The sequence below is a fragment of the Amblyomma americanum genome, chromosome 4 (assembly GCF_052857255.1).
Source record: "Amblyomma americanum isolate KBUSLIRL-KWMA chromosome 4, ASM5285725v1, whole genome shotgun sequence".
Lineage (NCBI taxonomy): Eukaryota > Metazoa > Arthropoda > Arachnida > Ixodida > Ixodidae > Amblyomma > Amblyomma americanum.
The window spans coordinates 184,824,007-184,841,898 of record NC_135500.1 but is presented as its reverse complement, the minus strand read 5'-3'; the positions used below and the strand labels follow the sequence as shown (position 1 = coordinate 184,841,898).

Genomic DNA, 17,892 nt, shown 5'->3' with positions numbered 1-17,892 from the left:
TACATTCCTCCGGACGGTAACGTTACCCGTCCAAAAGAGACGTAAGGATGCACCTAAAAGAGCAACACATACACACTTTCAGAGCAATGTTATGCCCACTGACGTGGTGCAAAGTTGCACCATAGAAGCGTTGTAAAAAACTCATTAGGTAACTATAGCCCCTGCGAGGGTAAGCTTACGCTTACGTTACCCTTCCTAACATGGCGTAAAGGTGCACCTAAAAGAGGAACCCATATGTTCTTGCAGAACAATTTTACGCCCCTTGATAAGGTGCAAAGTTGCTCTGTAGGAGGGTTGTAGTAAGCTCATTTGACAGGATTAACTGTAGCCCTTGCAAGTATAAGTTTGCACCCTGGGATTGAGCATAAGCTTATTCCGAGTGGGCGCAAACATGCACCAGAAAGTGAAGCATATGTTTACACTTTCATGGCCTAAGCGTTAGTCTTTCTGTGGAGGGGTAAAGTTAGTCATCAAGGGGTTATACTTACACTTGGCCAGACGGAATAACATTACCCCGATAACAGCCTAAACATTACACTGTGCGCACTTAGTCCCCCGACGAAGGTGTAACGTTACACCAAAAGGGGGTCGCCACAGCGTCAGTGGATTTACCCCCCTCAAAGGACTAAGACCACTCCTTTTTTTCTTAGAGTGTAGCAATTGGCGTGGCGACACTTGGGTTCTCTTGTGCCAGTTCCTGGCAAGAGGCCAGCGGCTCGGTTACTACTGCGAAGTCGCCAGCGATCGCATTCGTAACATACGCGAGGTGTCCGAGGTGTCCCTGTGGCCGATTAAAGAACGATCCATTCAGACCGGATTTCTATTCCCATAGCTAAGATACTTTGACGCGGAATCACCCCGTCTGCTCCTATGTAATACGTTTAATTCGTAATAAGAGATCAGTAATTATATATGAGAGGTTGCGTCTAGCGTTGCTGGGCGAAGTTAATCGTGTACAATCATATAACAGCGCACCAATGTTTATGACGGAGTAATTATTCTGCAGAGAGGACGGCTAGCGGATCTGAACTTTGGGAATTTCTGCAATAAGCACCAGTGTCCTGGGACGAGAAAAGTAAAGACGCCGCTAGAGAATTAACTACCATGGCCAATTGCAAACACGGTCATGGAAGTCTAGACCCTTGGCTCGACCGAACAAACAGCGTGCACCGACCCCGAGGTCAGCAGACATCCTTCCTTCCGAAGAAAGGCAGGCAGGTTCACCCGGGAAGCTGTTTACGCACAAATGAAATGAAAGCGGTGCTCATTATCCTCGGACACAATTCACAGCACTGAAAGTATTAGGTATACGGCAGAAAGAACACGCACCATCGACACGGGACAGTTGATACATAACTAAGGCAGCGACTCGCAATTCCCCTTAAAACTATCATTAGGCCGCCGCCGCACCGCTCCACCGGGTGCGGGCCCGCCACTAAGGGTTCCGACACCACGCATGCCAAATAGAACACCCTACTTCGTGACCGCCAACTTGCAGCATCGGCAGTGCCCCTACACTCCCCCCCCTCCAACACCCGCCTTCTCCGTACGAGCCAGGGATTATAATGCAAGCCCTCCGTTCCGTTGCCCCATTCACCTAAATCGGCGCCCCCGCAACACAAAGCTCCCGGAACGCCGTCTCCTCACCAGGGGCGCTTTTCAGCGAGCATGAGAGTACGCGTGAGGTCCTTAAAGGAAAGCCACAACGCCCACTCGATTAACATGATGAGACGAACCATCTCAGGTATAAGGCGGAACTCAGTCACACTACAGTCCCCCCTCCCCAATCTCTTCAATCTAGCACACACACGCTCGGTGAAGACAGAACCGGGCGGTGATTTATTTAGGCACCGCCGCGCGCGCTCAACCCCGCGTGAGAGCTCGTTTCGAAGGAAGCCATTCGTTTAAAATGGGGGAGGCCCGCTGGGAGAGAAGCGCCCAGCAGTCGGCGCGTATAGCCGTCGCCTCCGCGTCCCGTCTACGAGAGAGCAGGGCACCGATGCTGCCCTCAAACCGAGCCGCGGTGCGTGCGCTGCCTAATTGGCCGTTAATTAATAGGGAGCGGTCGCCTCGCGCGGCGTGGAGAGCAGGAAGGTCGGCGCAGCAGCCATCGTCGCCCGTCGCCGCAGAGTTCGGGGCCGCTCAACGGCTTCCAGAAGCGGAGCGCGCACGTGTGGTCGGCTGGCTGGCTGCTCGCGCAACGCCCCAAGCATCGCCGCGCAGACTGCCGCGACCATTTCCGCGAAAAGAAAAAAAAAAGGGCCACCCGCGGTTGAGAGTAGAAACAAAAAAAATTGACGACAATAATTAAGAACCATGAGCGAAGCCTTCGATGCGGGTACACGCACTGCTTCTCAACTCCTTTGAACCCGCCACATGGGCAGGGCGGGCAATGCTGGAGGAACGCGGGCCAAATTAGCGCGCGCGAACGAACTGGCCGGTCGACCTCCCCGCATACCTCGCGCGCGCCCGCGCTCTGAAGTTGTCTCTTTAACGAAGGACCTTCGTTTCCGCACGCGTTTTTTTTTTAATTTCTTTCCTTAGCTTCCAGCGAACGGGCCTCCTGCTGGGCCAGTAGTGGACGTTGTTTTTCGTTTGTCTCCGAAACCAAACTGGCCAGTGGCCGGTTATTCTCTCGGTTTGTTTGGCCGAGTTGGAATTGTAGGCTCGCTCATACGCCGAAACCTTGTGCCTGTTTTTGACCGGCCTCGTTTGCAGGTGCATACACGGCACCCAGGTAGCACCTCTTTCGAAGTGTACGTAGAAGACAAAATGACTCTAGAGAATTGGACCCGATTGTTTTCTGCGAGTTCCTGCTTATTCGCTTGAACACGTTAGGATGGCCTTCTTATCACTTGTCGCCTTCCATTACAGGGTCCCCGAGACGAGCTTTAAAAATAGAAATAAAGGATACTCGTCGGCACTTGCGCGCGGAAAAAACAAATAGGGAAGGAAGAGCATTCGAGAGGAGGGCGCAGCAAGGGGCTCCCCGCGGATGGTAATTGAAGTTTACCTTGCCCTGCGCACTTAGGCGCCGCGCCCGCTATTGACAGAAGCTGGGAGTGGACTCGTACATCAAAAATTTCCAAGGCCAGGGCTGCGCCTTCGAGCGTCCCATCTTGTCACCTTGCGCTGAAAAAAAGTACGCCGCTCGTTCGGGGTCGGGACGGCGGACGCTTGCGGGGGTTGCGAAATTTGTTATTCAGCACACACCGTGTTAGCTGTCTTAGAGCAAGCGCAGGCGCCGGTATTTATGACTGATCGCATCTCCCTAAAAGTCCACTGTCCACGCGTATGCAAATTACAGGCGCTTGATGCAAGTTCTCGCTCCACAGTGTCCGGGTTTGTTGCTACAGAGACCCCAACTATTTCGACCCATAATAAATTCAACCTCTTTCCGCTCTCTTCTCCTTTTTGTGTAATAAAGCTCGTGACCTGAATTTGTCTGGCCACTGTGGGTTGAGCACGCCTCAAAACGGAAATACTGCGGTCCGCTTTCATTAATGGCGCTTCCGCGCTGTCGCTACAGACGCGGGCAACGTTTACCCGAAGCGCAGGCAGGAGCAATAACTACCTCTGCCTAGTAAAGCGGTCGGGAAACGCAGACAGCGGAAGCAATTTAGTTCCAAAAAGGGGACCGCACGCCACGTTCGCTTACTTTTTCCTCGTTTTTTCCCCTCATCATTCCCGCTCGCGCGCCAACTAACCCGGCTCACCAGACTTTTTTATCGGCGCTCGATGAAATGCTGTGGCAAAGCCCTTCTCGCGCCAGCTCGGATCTGCAGTCTGTGCAGCGATGCCGAGTAGGAAGTTCGACTCCTGTATGTGTGTGTGTGTGTGTGTGTGTGTGTGTGTGTGTGTGTGTGTGTGTGTGTGTGTGTGTACATTATATATATATATATATATATATATATATATATATATATATATATATATATATATATATATATATATATATAATATCACAGCACGGTTCCCGCGACGAGACAATTTGGAGAAACACGCACCGCCACCTCAATTTCCGGGGCACGAAGCCGCCGCGGCAGGAGTAATGGCGGCCGGTTGGTTAAGACCTTATTACGCAGTAATCAAGCGTTATGGAGCTTATTAAGCGAGGCATCAAAGCTCCGTTGCTGCCAGCGTTCCTCTGCGCGGAAACATGATGCCAATTACGTCAAATTGGATAAAGGTGAAGGTGTTGTCCCCAAGGCAATATCCAATTACTCTGCGTTTCCAAACAAACAAAAACAGAAACGTAAGCCAGAGCCAACATCTCCCCCCCCCCTCCCCCATCCCTCCTTCCCCGGGCTATGACGATGAAAAAAAATACAGGAATATAAAGGAGTGTGGACTGCCGATATCTTTTCAGATCACGTGTAGCAGAGACCAGGAACCAGACAGGCCGCCAGGAGGAACACAGCGCGAGCTCTTTGATCTCGGAAGGATCGGAAGGAGCCTTCGGGCATCGACGCGCTTTTGGCCGAAAGCCGCCTCCAGCCACCGGTGGCGCTTCTCAGCTCCGCGCGGGTCGTCTGGGGGCAGCCTTGTAAACTGCAGTGGTCGGTGGGCACAGCGGCGTAAAACATAAAGCAAAAAAAAGAAAAGAAAAGACTACAGCGACAGGCAGACGGGTTATAAAGGCGGCATGCTAATGCGCCAGGCATAAAGAGCGCCGATGACGCGATCGGCTGAACCTGGTATTTAAGGCCACTGCGGAGGAGCAAGTTCGCGCCATTCATGAGACGCTGAAAGAAGACGCGCTGTACTCTCCTTCAGTCCTTCCTTCTTTCCCACTGAGGACGTGACGCACGCGAGCAGCCACGAACACGGGGGGCACCTGTCGTTGTGGCGTCGGCATCGTGTACGGGGGAATGAAAGGGGGGGGTTCCTGGGAAGCACCGTCTTCTTACGATGGGCAGCGCCCGAAGACATCGACGCCTGATCGTCGCCGTCTCGAGCTTTTTACGACCCCGGTAGGCGCGGCGGCCACAGGCTCGCTGTGTGCGTGTAAAAGCGCGTACCTTTGCACTGCCGTTGCATCACCGCGTGAGGCCCAGTTTTAGGAGTGCGCGTTAAAGGCGTCGCTGACCTAACGCAAGAACCCCCAACCGGGGTGATTTTATTCCCCGCCTATGAATTACGAGCGAACGCGTCGGGCAGGAAGTCGGCGTTTAAAGAGCGCGGCTGTTCACCAAGCCGGTCTATCACGTCTTGTGCTTAACCGCCATAACGGTGCTTGAACAATGACCGTGCAGACTGGACCAGGAGCGCGAATGATTTTTACGCTGTGTGTCATTGACAGAAAGCGAAACGTCGGCAAGGCTTATCTTTTTTCAGTGCTGAGATATACTGCCCTAACTTCCGGCCACTTTCTTATGTCTTTCAAGCAAGTTTCATATCATACGGCTTGTTAATTATGTTTGTATCCAGTTCAACATGACTTCTGTAAGCGTTATGTGAGGAGAGGTTAAATATCCAGGCACCTAGAATATTTGCTCTTACTGTTAGGCGGGAAGAATTGATTTAAAAAATTACATCACGGTTAATTAATTACCACTGTTTAAAGCGAAATCCAGCGACAGCTGTTGAGGTATTTACATTTTACGATATGTTGAGAATATGGAAGCGACACTTGATATCTGTATAGTTCCAGGGCACTGCTTTTAGTTTTCCTCCATATATTAGCTTTTCTACTATAGTAAGATATAATTAAAAAAAAAACAGCAGTTAACACTGAGCGACGATCCGCGGCATCCTGTTTTACTCCGCTGGCTAACCAAAAAAGTAAACGAAGTCAACTACTTAATGTCTGACAACATTAGACAAGCCAGGTATCACAACAATAGAGCTTATAGTTTTATTTCTTGTGATTAGCGTCTTGTTTAGGTAAAAAGTAGCGTTTTAACAGCGGACAATTTTTTTTTATCGTGGAGGAATTCTGTGCCGCGGTCTTGAATGCGAGCGGAGTTTTAATGCGTATACTTAAGTTGTATCCGACTATAGGTCACCTCTCCAGTCCGCCGCTCTATGATGGCGTTTCTCGGGCGGTGCGTTTCACAGAAGCTGCTGCAGATATGGACGGTGCATGCTACATCTCCCCGTTCCTGTGATATTCTCTCTCCTCCTTCCACAGTAATCACCCTCCGGATGATTCTCCTGGTAAGCACTCTCCGGTGTGCATTACTACGCTCTCGCTGTACCCGCCTCCTGCCAGGATACCACCTTTAGTGCGGATTACGCGCGCGCCATAGCCCTTCTTCCTTCCACTGTAACCACTCTCCGGTTAAGCTTCCGTATGGTTCCTAAAACTCAGCCGAAGGATATATCCCCCCTCCCTCCTCCCAACTTAAACTCATCACAGAAGAAGCCACATTCTGGAGACGATACAAACACCTTCCCAAAATCTCTACTTGAACGGCCTTATGCACCCTTCCAGATACGACCCCGGCTAACCTTGGTGCGGCGGTAAACCAACGCATTTCCACATTTTGTGGAGTTGCGCGAGAAAATCATCCCACCTAAGAATATCACAGACATCATACGAGCAGTAGGAGCCAGCCTCGACCAGCAGTGATCTAAAGGACCAACGTCAGACCGACCGACGAGTCCGGACATCAGCGCAAGCCTCTGTAGTCCTGAACTAAGGAGTCCGCCCACCTGACTCCTCCAAAATCTAACTAGCGAATAAAGTTTTATCTCTCTGTTTCCCTCTCTCGCCATACCGTCCTCCTTCCGCGGTAATCATTCTCTGGTTGGCGATTCCTCCCCTCTCGCCACACCCTTTTCCTTCAACGGTAACCACAGGTTCCCATGGTTAACCAGCCACCGGTTACGGATTCCTCCACACACGTCATACCCTCCTCATTCCACGATAAACACCCTAAGGGCAGTTCCCACGAAAACGCACCCAACGGTTACACCGACGTCTACGGCATACTGCTGCTACTACTAGTATTAGTAGTAGTAGTAGTAGTAAGCAGTACGACGCGAAAACTAGGAACGGGCGCTTAACCGCTGTCGCTCTGAAAAGAAAAGCACAATTTCCTGTTGTCCTCGATAATGCCTGCTCCCACCCGCCCCTACATTTAAGAAAATTCGACGTTAGGTCAAAAAGTAATGGAAAGTTGAAAAAAAGGGAGAGGGGATTAAACAGCATTTTAATGTCGGGTACTATACTCCCTTGCTGCTGTGAGCGTGTGCTCAGTTCTCGAAGCGAAATAGTCAAGCCCATAATTTCAGTGCACCGCCACGTCACGTTTAATGCACACGTGACAGTTTCACCGGTCAACGCAGTTAAGGCATTCACCTGCTGATCGCTATGCCACGCCTTCGGTTCCAGTTTCTGGAGTTAAATCTCGATAGATAAGAAATGCAAAAAACAACCGTGCACTTAGATTTCGGTGCTCGTTAAAGAACGCCATGAGGTCGATACTAATCCAAAGCCATCAACTAGACTGTGCCTCTCAGTCGACAGTGTCGTTTTGGCACGAAAAAATTCAATCAATCAGTTTCGCTTTCCCGCATTCAATAGTTCGCAAGAAACAAGCTTAGGAGCTGGAGAGCCCTTGTCTATAAGACCGCCAACCAGTTATCGGGCTGTGAGGCCGAGCAGTGCACTGAATACGCGGCGCAATCTCCAGGTTGCCAAGACGAAGGAATTCACATGCGAGAGATACAGGAGCCACGCTTCACGTCGCCAACTCGCGCCACAAGCTCCCCGCATATACAGTGCATGCGTCTTGGAAGGCCGCCTCACCCACATTCAGAGGCCGCTCACGTAACTGCCGCAATCTGCATGGAATTACGTGTCTACCAACCGAGATAAGCAGCAAAATAAATTGCAACTGGCCGCGCCGACCGAGACTTTCTATTTCACGTATACGCAGCCGCCTCGGTGGGGGCGCGCGCACAGGCGCACTGTGTTTACATAGACAAGCACGTCCTGTAGAGAAGCAGCGATGGAGGAGGAGACAGGCAGCGAGGGCTGGCGGGCCTCGGAGGTGGCGCGGGACGTACACCTACTACACACAAACAAACGCGATGTGCGCCAGCCTCGTGGGGAAGACACTGACGTGGCCTCCAGAGGCATTCGAGGCCTGGGCAGCGGCTAAGCGGACACCGCATAGAAGAAAGCGAGGCCAGGGCCAACGAAGCAAACACGGCGCGCGCGTGGATGCCCCGTTGTATGTGCGCACATGTGCGAGTGTGAGGGGCCAGTCGGAGTTACATAACAAATTCCGGGAGACTTCCGGAGAGCCAAAACAAATACCGCGTCATCCCATACGGCGAGAAGAGCTGTGCAGGCTTGCTCGCCCCGGCAGACGCGCTGGTGCGTGGTATGAGCTGACCCCAGGGACAGCCGCATTTCGGCGGAACCCGAGGCCTGATTCCCTCTTTCATTTTGACCCCCCCACCCGCCAATTTCCGAGGAAGTTAACGTAGAAGCGCGGAGAGAAAGCTCCTCCGTCTATATTCCTTCTTTTGTTCGCCGTATAAGTAAGCGGGGGCTTAAGAAAGCGCAGGAGCGCAGGGATGAGCCGTTCCTCGAGAAAGGCCCGTGCGTATACATACAGCCGGACGAATTACCATTTCGCGCAGCAAAACAGGGCTCGTGGAAGAGCTCTCCTCGGGGAGGACAGGGGGGTCGAAATGAAAGCGGGCAGTGGTCCGTTACGGGACGGCGAGACCACGACAACGGGAGAGTGCACGAAGCATGCATGCAAGACGAGAGAGAGGGGGGAGGGGAGGAGGGAAGCCGAGAGCGGCTCAACGTTTTGACAGCTGCTGCGGTTCTGAGCAGCTTTTGTTGAGGCCCCGGTATATACCTCTCTCTGTTCTCACTTTTCTCTTTCGTTCGCTTCAATCATCTTTTCAAGGTTGCGCACGTGATGTCGACGCTCTGCACGCCGGTGCCCCTGCACACAACGCAGCTCCGGCGTCTTGTTTATCCAGCGTGTCTCTCGTGAGCTGCGGTCAGACCACGCAACGTTGGGAGCGGGAAGCAGGGTGAGGAGGCATGGGAGAGAGGAGGAACGGTCGGAATCGAAACGTGGGTCGCATATTTCCATCTCCGCGCCAGCTCCCGTTGGGCAAACGACGCTCGCTTCGTCACGTCAAAGCAAATTGAGCGCGCAAACGGAAAGTAGGTCGGCGTGTGACAGCTCTCCAAATGAGCTCGTATCTTTTTCCTGCTGTGTAGAAGCGGCACGATTACTTTTGTCTGAATAAAAATCTTTTCTGGCAGCTGTCTCCAATGCTACGCTTTATATGCGTGGCAGGGTAAACGTGCAAGCTCTTTGCGCACTTCTCCGCGCAGAGAGGGAGTTACTTTGCGACCCACCTGCATAACGACGGTCCGTGTTTTTGATCAAATGTAGCACAATCTCTCGCGGTTCACCTGCCGGGCCACGAGACTTTAAGAAGAAGAAAAAAATAAGCATAGCAAGAAAGCGGCTCCACGGACTACTGAAACCATTCCTACCCATTTTCCCAGATGAGCGATGCGCCGGCACAGAGAGAGGAGCGACGCCATCTTGCGTAGCACGCATCGCGTGTCACGGGCGGCGGCGGGCCGAGGCGAGGAGCAAGTGTGTGTATATGCACGCGCTCGCAGCCGGAGCATGCAATCATGCAGAAAAGCGTCGGCGGCGTCTTCGAGTCGTCGAGGATGCTTTTGAAGAATATAATACGTGCAGGAAGAAAAGCGGCCCTCGAAAGCACAAGAGAACAAAAAGCAACAAAAGGAAGGCCTCTTAGGAAGTCGCCGCGACGCCTCTGCCGCGAGCGCGTCCCTCTTGAAATAGCCGCGCATCTCGCGCAAATCGCGTGATGTTACGCGAGCGCTCGGCTTGGCAAGACGTCAAGGCGCGCTTCGAGGCGGGTCCGTCGGCGCCGACGCCGCCGGCGTCGCGTCCGCACCGCTGACAGACGAAAATATAGCTCCCGCTCCCCCTGGACGAGACACAGTGAACTAGGGTGCCGTGCGATGGAGAGCAAAGGGTGACGGAGCGGAAGAAACGAGCGCGAGTACTCGGAAGAGTAACTCCGAGATGAGCCGCAAGAAGCGAGTCTTACTGATGCTCAGAAGGGCCGACTTCTTCGATTTCCTGCTACGCATATCCTCACACCTGTCGTCGAGAAGAAGGGCTCTTATACTGTGTCGTAAGGCGAACTGCCTCTCCCACGGTGGTCACGTATAGACTGCGAGAGACATCGGAATTTTTTTAGTTCAACGCTGAATGCGGTGTACGCTCGCAGTGACGAAATCCCCTTATCAGTGCCCTGATTCCGGAGATTCTGAGGTTCTGGGCTCTGAATCCGGAGGTTCTGAAGGTTCTGGGCTCTGAATCCGGAGGTTCTGTAGGTTCTGGGCTATGAATCCGGAGGTTCTGTAGGTTGTGGGCTCTGAATCCGGAGGTTTTGTAGGTTGTGGGCTCTGAATCCGGAGGTTTTGTAGGTTGTGGGCTCTGAATCCGGAGGTTTTGAATGCTCTGGGCTCTGAATCCGGAGGTTCTGTAGGTTCTGTGCTCTGCCTAGCAAAATTGTCTAGCATTTGTCTCTACGAGAGCAATCTAGATCGCGAAAATTCCACCACTGGCGGCACCTGCCATCACAGAGCAGTGGCGCGCCGCTTAACCGCTGCACCAGGAGTTGTATGATGACTTCCAGGGATCTGTGAATGCTACGTTGAGAAAGAGACACTTCTGGCATATATATGGATACACCTCGTTTTCGCACCGTATACTAATGTTGCAAGCATATTATCTCAGTTTTTATTAAGTATTACACCAGCGCTTCCGCATTCGTTAAAATATCATTCTTGTCGAACTTTTGCGCCGCCTCGTTAAATTCTCTGCCACAACTGTCTGATTACTTAGGGTAAAACTTTCCTAGTTTCCTCAGCAGGGGAGCGTAGGCGACTGAATGAAGCGGATTTGTAACGTTTTGTGCTGCCCATTGAAGCGTGTCCTGCGGGACGGCCTAGACACTAGGTAATCACTGGCACAGTACATCAAGTAGCCAAACACGTCTCCACTGGAATGTAAGGTGCGCACGCTACATGCATGATTTGCGTTCGCGAAGATACTTCGATGCACTTCATTATTTTATGATTTATGAGGGTTTAACATCCCAAAGCGACTCCGGCTATGAGGGACGCCGTAGTGAAGGGCTCCGGAAATTTCGACCACCTGGTATTCCTTAACGTGCACTGACATCGCACAGTACACGGGCCTCTAGAATTGCGCCTCTATCGAAATTCGACCGTCTCGGCTGGGATCGAGCCAGTCTTTCGGGCCAGCAGCCGAACGCCATAACCACTCAGCCACCGCGGCGGCGCGATCGGTGCACTTCAGCAAATCTCTGCATACATGTTTTTAAAACAGTGTAAATACGACGATAGTAAGAATTCTTATTTAGGGACCTGCTTTTCAGTTTCTCCGTGCGTTATCCGCTAAACAATCGGACGCCCTTCCACAAGTCAAGTTGGCTTAAATTTCCTGTAAACACAATGCATCCTTTTTTGCGGACTCCGAAAGTGGAAGTTAGGAGCCGACCAATGGGGAATAGCTACAGGTTAGATTCCTTGCTGTAGCCTTCCACCATATTTTCTGCCTTCAGAGGACGTAGCTGATCGAACCTGACTACGCGATATTACAAGGAAAACTCAACAATTACTTTTGTAATTTGTGGTAAGAGAGCCACGTACTACGCAAGCAAGGAACAAGGTAGCTTTATTTAATAGAAACAGCGATACCGATGGGCTTTACTTTTATTAAACCACGGTAATAATCATCTACGCAGAGTTAAAGAGTCGTTCGCTCTCAAGAACGCATTTACTAATGAAGCACCAGAGGAGCAGGCGGAAGAGGAAGGGGTCCTAAGAAACATTAGCCCCTGCACCCCGTCTCGACTCGCTGTTCACGGTGCATTTTTCGCCTTAACTTGGGACGTCCACACACCAGAAGTGTCCTAGCTATCTTTGGCAGAACATGCACATTTTGCAACAACTAATACGAGGGTTATGGTGTGTGGTTACAAGACCACCTCTCCGAACAGCTGCGATATGTTGAAAAGCTACGCTCATGACTACGCTCATGAGCCACGCTCATGCTTTTAATGAGAAAGAACCCGAAATGGGCACCAAAAGTTTTTTTAAAGCTTGAATTCACGGCTGTGTGCATGGTGAGCGGCGGCTCCACCTTATAAAAGTGCCCAGGTCAACTTCACCGTCAGTTAAGCAGTTTTATAAAATGATGCCTAACAAATCCCTAAGCACATGCCAATGCAAAGATCTCGGCTGCTAGGCACGGTATCGGGGGCTCACAAGTACTTTTGACTCCTTGGTGGTATTTAAAGAGCGCCATAATTTTAGAGGACGGACTTGCCGTATTTATGTAATTCCACCTCCCTCCCCACACCCGTAAAAAAACGTTCGCAGCAGCACTGGGTTCAAACAAGTGAATTCGTGGGCCCAGCATCACAACACCAAGTATCCGCTGAACTGCTTAACCATATTTCTTTGTTTCTCACATCTTCTTTGGGGTCGGTAGAGGTGCACGCTCGGAGCGACCCGCGCCACATAGCAAAACCTCTGCCATTTAGATGCCATGTACACTACGCCGTTTTATCTTCTCTACGATGACGCTCTCGTAAGCGTCCTTTCTTCGACACAAGGACAAAGACAGACGGGCACTGATAACTCATCTTGCTTAGAATATGTGACAAACGGTATATTAATAAGGCAGAAAAAAGCCCTCAGCATCGATCCAAGCGCGTTCATACGGTTACAAAGCAAAGTAGCTGCTCAATTACCACAAATTTAGTCCGCCTTATGAAACACTGTTTCGGCGCACAAAAAAAAAAAAAAAAACACGGACGAAGGGAGACCACACAGTACGAACGCCGGGCGTTTTGTGCATGGAACCTTGACATCCGTCCCTTTATGTGTGCGAATCCTTCTTTCCGGCTTTTGTGTTGTGTGCTCTCTCGTCGTCCGATTTATTTTTTTCAGCTCCGCAACGACGTTTCATAATGCAATTCAGAACCAACTAGACTGTGGGCTTGGAAGAGCCACAGAGTTCAGTCACAGAACCAGCTGGCACAGCTGTCTACGCTCAGCGTTACTTCACCTTGGGGGATTCCCCTAAAACACATCACCCTTACATCGTTCCTGATTCGAGTTCTTGATCAACTTGGCTTCACCTTACTATCTGCTAGCCTTCGCGTTTAGCTTAGTTGGTTGAGCAACTGCCCCAGAGAGGCGGTAATCCCGGTTTAGAACCTCGGGCGAATTTTTCTTTAACGGCGAAGCTTCCGTGGAAACTGCATAGTTTTCCTTAGCCGCATATGGTTGCACTTGTGTAAACGCTAAAGAGTAATTGCCCCCTTATTAGAAATTTATTATTAGAAACTTGGGAATCCCCTAAAATACATTACACTTAAACGGCATTTTAATGTCACTAGAAAGGCAGAGTGTAGCAAAAATTGCTGGAAAGGGCTGAGAGGAATGGCCTAGGGCCTGCGCATACAAAGTCCGTTTCTCTGGTGTGCAGGCAGTCTGCCTTAAACGGTGCATTTTTCTGCAAATGCACCACCTTCTCTTTGAAATGCGTTCCTCGTAAGCTCTCAATAAAAAGCGTTGGGATCCTTAGCTCCCTCTTTTTCTTATTCTTAGAAAACAGCAGTACAAAATAATTACAAACAGCATAAAAGTTCATGATAAAATAAAACAGCGATGAGAAGAAATGTGTGCGATGAAATACGTTTTGTTTCGTAATGAACGTTCCTTTAGGCACTTGCATTGTTGTGCGTGATAAGCGTGACCAAGTGGCGCGGATGGACGGAGACAAATACCGGCGAGTCGCCAGCTTTCCTGGTTAACAAACAAGCACAATTTTCCAGCCAATGAAAGCCGCTTACGCTACATTGCGCGTTTTCGCATCTCTAATTAAGTGACAACGTTCAGCAATGGACACAGTATGTGTATATGATAAAGAGATCGCGTGCTACAGACCATATAATAATTACAGCTATTCTAGAGTTCATCCATAATTCTACAACGGTGAAAATCTAGCTGTCTCACAAGTTAAAATAAAGTTCAAAAAACAGACTGGCAGCAAAGCAGCACTATGTCTGAACTCTACGGTATTAGATCGTCCCGATCTGCCCCCCCCCCCCCCTCCCCCACCCCCAAAATGGCTCTTTATCAGTTGATTTCGCTCATTTACCTGACATTTCAAACCTGAAAATGGTTCTCGGCGTAAGTTCAATTGTTCAGCTACCAAAAATGATATGGAGGTGACACAGTACAGAGATAACAACATATCCAGTTTTTCTGACGGCAAAATGGCTACCACGTCTTAGACAAAACATGCATGTCACGTAAGATTAGTTCAACGTCGTACTGAAGACAAGTTTCTCAATCATGGCAGACCCTAACAGCAAAACTTTGTGCATCTATTAAGATCGTATAAATGCCTAGCAATGTTCGGCGCCATTTACTTCCTTCGCATCATGCAAAGGCGCGGTTCCCGCACTGATTCACATGTTCGCCCCGACCGGTGGTTTTGGTAGAATTTCCCGTGCCACGTTAGAAGCAGCCAATCAAAACGTCCTCATAAGCCGAAAAGCTAAATGGTAAAGAATTGCGGCGGCTCCAAGCGCTGGAAGATGGAGCGGCGCACACACCAGTACAGGTGTGCAACACTTATACCGACACGGATCTACTCAACGCTCCCGTGATCCTACAACGAGAGGAGCAACATAGTATGTAGCAAGCATAAGACGGTCGCTGACACGCACACACACGAAAAAAACAGCGAGTAGTACAGCACAAACACAGCAGGTTCGATGTTTTTCTGCGAGCGTGCAATCTTGTCGCCGACGCGCATGGCTGCAGCAGAAACCCCCCGTCGCTTTGACGCCGCCGACGCATCATCCGATTTCGCGCCTAAACTCGCGCGACACGCAAGCTCCGGCCGGCGGCAACGCTTTGAAGGAGTATGTTGCCGGCGGGCGCGCGCCAAGGATGCGTCGCTGAAACGCAACGCGGTGGGAAATCTGGCCATCGCGCGGCGTTCGCGTTGAAAGAGGAGCGAGCGCAGTCGACGCGCTCCAATCTGAGCCGAGAATCGTGGGAGAAACAGTGTCGACACGGGCGCTCATCGGCTGCCGACTCGGGCGCTGCAGCTTAGTGTGAGCGCGCCCTTTCGTGTCCCGCTTCCCCTATAAAAATGATTGAAAAGAAATGTGGAGGACGCTCAAGCTTCGCCTTTAAGAGTGGAACGCGGCAGCGTGTTGCAGCACTGCCAGGGGAGTCCACGGAACGCCATCGCCCGTTCGGCGCGACGCCTTGCCCCTAGGAAACAGCTTTGAACGCATTTTTTCATTTTTTCAATCAATTAATTGATCAATTACACACTCTAAATTTTTGTAATTACCATCATCTAGCATTGGCTTTTTCATTCATTCAATCTATCGTTTTCTTTTCATCTGAGCACTATGACAACTTTGACCCCCTTTTCCATTTCTTTAATCAATCACTAGAACCACAAATTACAATGATACGATTCTTTTTTCACGCGGCCCCGACTATTTCCGACACGCGGTGCAGACTACTGCTACGCCGACGGCTTTTCCTCCGAACGAGCTGTATACGCTGCCGCGTAAAACATCGGCTGGTTTTTGCCTCCAGCTACAGACAAATCGATAATCTTCAACCGGAAATTTTACGACTACACAGGCCTGAGGGCCTAAGAGCGTACGATATGTTCCCTTAATGCGCCCGCGTAACGTGCGAACTGCAGATGATCGCAGCAGAGTACCGTGAACGGAAAGCCCTTTCGTCGGTAATAAAGGCAGCACGCCAGAAAGTTTCACCGCCGCAGACAGGCCGGAAAAAAGACCAAGGAAGTGAAAAGAAGCGAACGGGCCCGCGCAAAAAAAAAAAAGTTGTATGCACATAAGAACGCACCTGCTTGTTTGCAATTTCGATTTAATGTCTTGAGGCCCGCTACAGGCCACCGCCTTTCTACAAGAAAATAGGAAGGGGGCCATGGTCGATTACGATGAATGCTGCCTCTACCCAGCCCATTTGTAACAGCAGTTCCACTGCGCTGTCATAATATTTGCTGCGATGAAAACAATACAGTTTCCGACAGCTCGACCGGAACGCGGGATCCGCCCCGCACCTATCAAAAATGATCTAAAGCTGTCATGACTGGAGGTCGCGTGACAACGGAGCACAAAGGGCTTTGCAATGTGCGCCTGTCCAGAGTGCCCCGGGTTGGTCGATCGCGGCGACGTGATGCCGACGAAGCCACATGTGGTTTTGAAAAAACGGGGAAGTTTAAAATTCGGCTCGTCAACCGCGTGTAACGTGAATTCGTAAGTCAGAATCGTGTAGTTTTTTTTTTTCTTCGACTAGCATAAATACGCTAAGACACCTAGCTGCAGAATCCAGACGTAGCAGAAGCATTGGGCGTGTCAGGGTTTTTCTGACATACGCAAAATAGCCGTGGGAACTGTTTTTATCGAGTAACCCGCGCAATACGCACAGCAGTTCCAGGAAAATCTGCATCGCTTATCTCTCAAAGGTCACGGGGCCACTGCTCTCTGCGGAGCATACTCAAATCGAATAAAAAATTTTCCCAAGCCAGACCCAACATTAGTAGAATGTATACCAATGAGAGCTCAGCATACAGCCTCTAAAACGAAGTTTCGCTGGCAAAGATTTACTGCGCTTTGATACACAGCGCTCGAAGAGCGTAAGAACTACGGGTCCTACGCGATTCCGGGCACCCCCTAAGGTCAGTGCAACCTTATCACCTCGCTAAGTTGGCACCACGCTATCGTTCATATACTATCAAGCCCTCAGGCGGAGCTGAGTTTCGAGACGGACAGCGTAGGAGAGCCTCACCGGAGACACCGGTGCCGACGTCCGCAGCGCGCTGATGGGGTTCTGGTGGGCCAGCAGTGCCTGCACCCTCTGCTTGGCGCTCCTGTCGACGAGCAAGTGTCCCTCGACATATCCGATGCAGACAGTCACCAGCGCGCACCACCAGAAGAGCCACTCCAGTCGTCGTCGAGCCATGGTCGTCACCGTCGCGTGTCACCACCTGTTTTCAAACACCGCGCCCAGCAACTTCACTCGCCGCGTGGGAAAGCAGCGTCGAAGAAGCGAAGTTGCTGTCCTGCCACTCGCGCGCTTAGGCGTGCCACCCGGGCACCAACCGTCCACGCCGGCGTCGCTCCTCCGGTCTCTGCGACGGCGTTGTCGCTGTCGGTCCAGGCATCGGCATCCTATACGAGAGTCCGAGCGTCACGCGAGACGTGCCCAGCTCACGTGGAGCGAGCGAGGCGCCGGCGGTGCTCGGACATTTCCGGAGGCGGCGTGCAACTCGTCGATTGTCGGAAGAGAGAGCAGCGGGAGCAACTCGTGCGCGACTCACGCGGGATGAGGCTGCGAGAAGACTCCGAGCGCGCGCCTCTCAAAGGAGGAGCTCACCGCCACTCACGCACGCACACTGCACGATGCCTGCGGAGCCGGCGCGGTGCGCGTTCGGTGTGTGCGTGCGTGCAGAAGAGGCAGCAAAGAGCGGCGGCATGTGCCGGCAGGCGGGCGACGGCGCGTGCGGCGAGGCGGCGGGCGTCGGTGGCGCCTTGTCCGACGGCGGCGGAGGCTGGGCGAACTAAAACGCGGCTGCCTGAGTTGCCCCCTGGAGTATGGCTTCGCTGCCTCGCGTCCGCAGTCGGCGCAGTGGGCCGCCCAAGCAGGTGGTGAGGCGCGAGGATTAGTAGGGGAGCCGTGATCGGTGCCGTCTTTCCTCAGCCTGGTGCGGTGGTCTCCGTCGTTGATCGACCGATGCTTCGTCAGTGCTTCTCGTCAGCGAC

General features: G+C 51.5%; 1 protein-coding gene across 1 annotated transcript in view; it reads right to left on the bottom strand.

The window, feature by feature from the left end:
- The window catches only part of LOC144128828 (uncharacterized), a 123,943-nt gene extending 106,345 nt beyond the window's left edge, over positions 1–17,598 (bottom strand). The window contains exon 1 of the mRNA XM_077662578.1: positions 16,919–17,598. Coding sequence (XP_077518704.1) covers positions 16,919–17,092 — 174 coding nt within the window. The 5' untranslated portion in view covers positions 17,093–17,598. The remainder of the gene's footprint in view (positions 1–16,918) is intronic.
- Between the last annotated feature and the right edge of the window lie 294 nt (positions 17,599–17,892).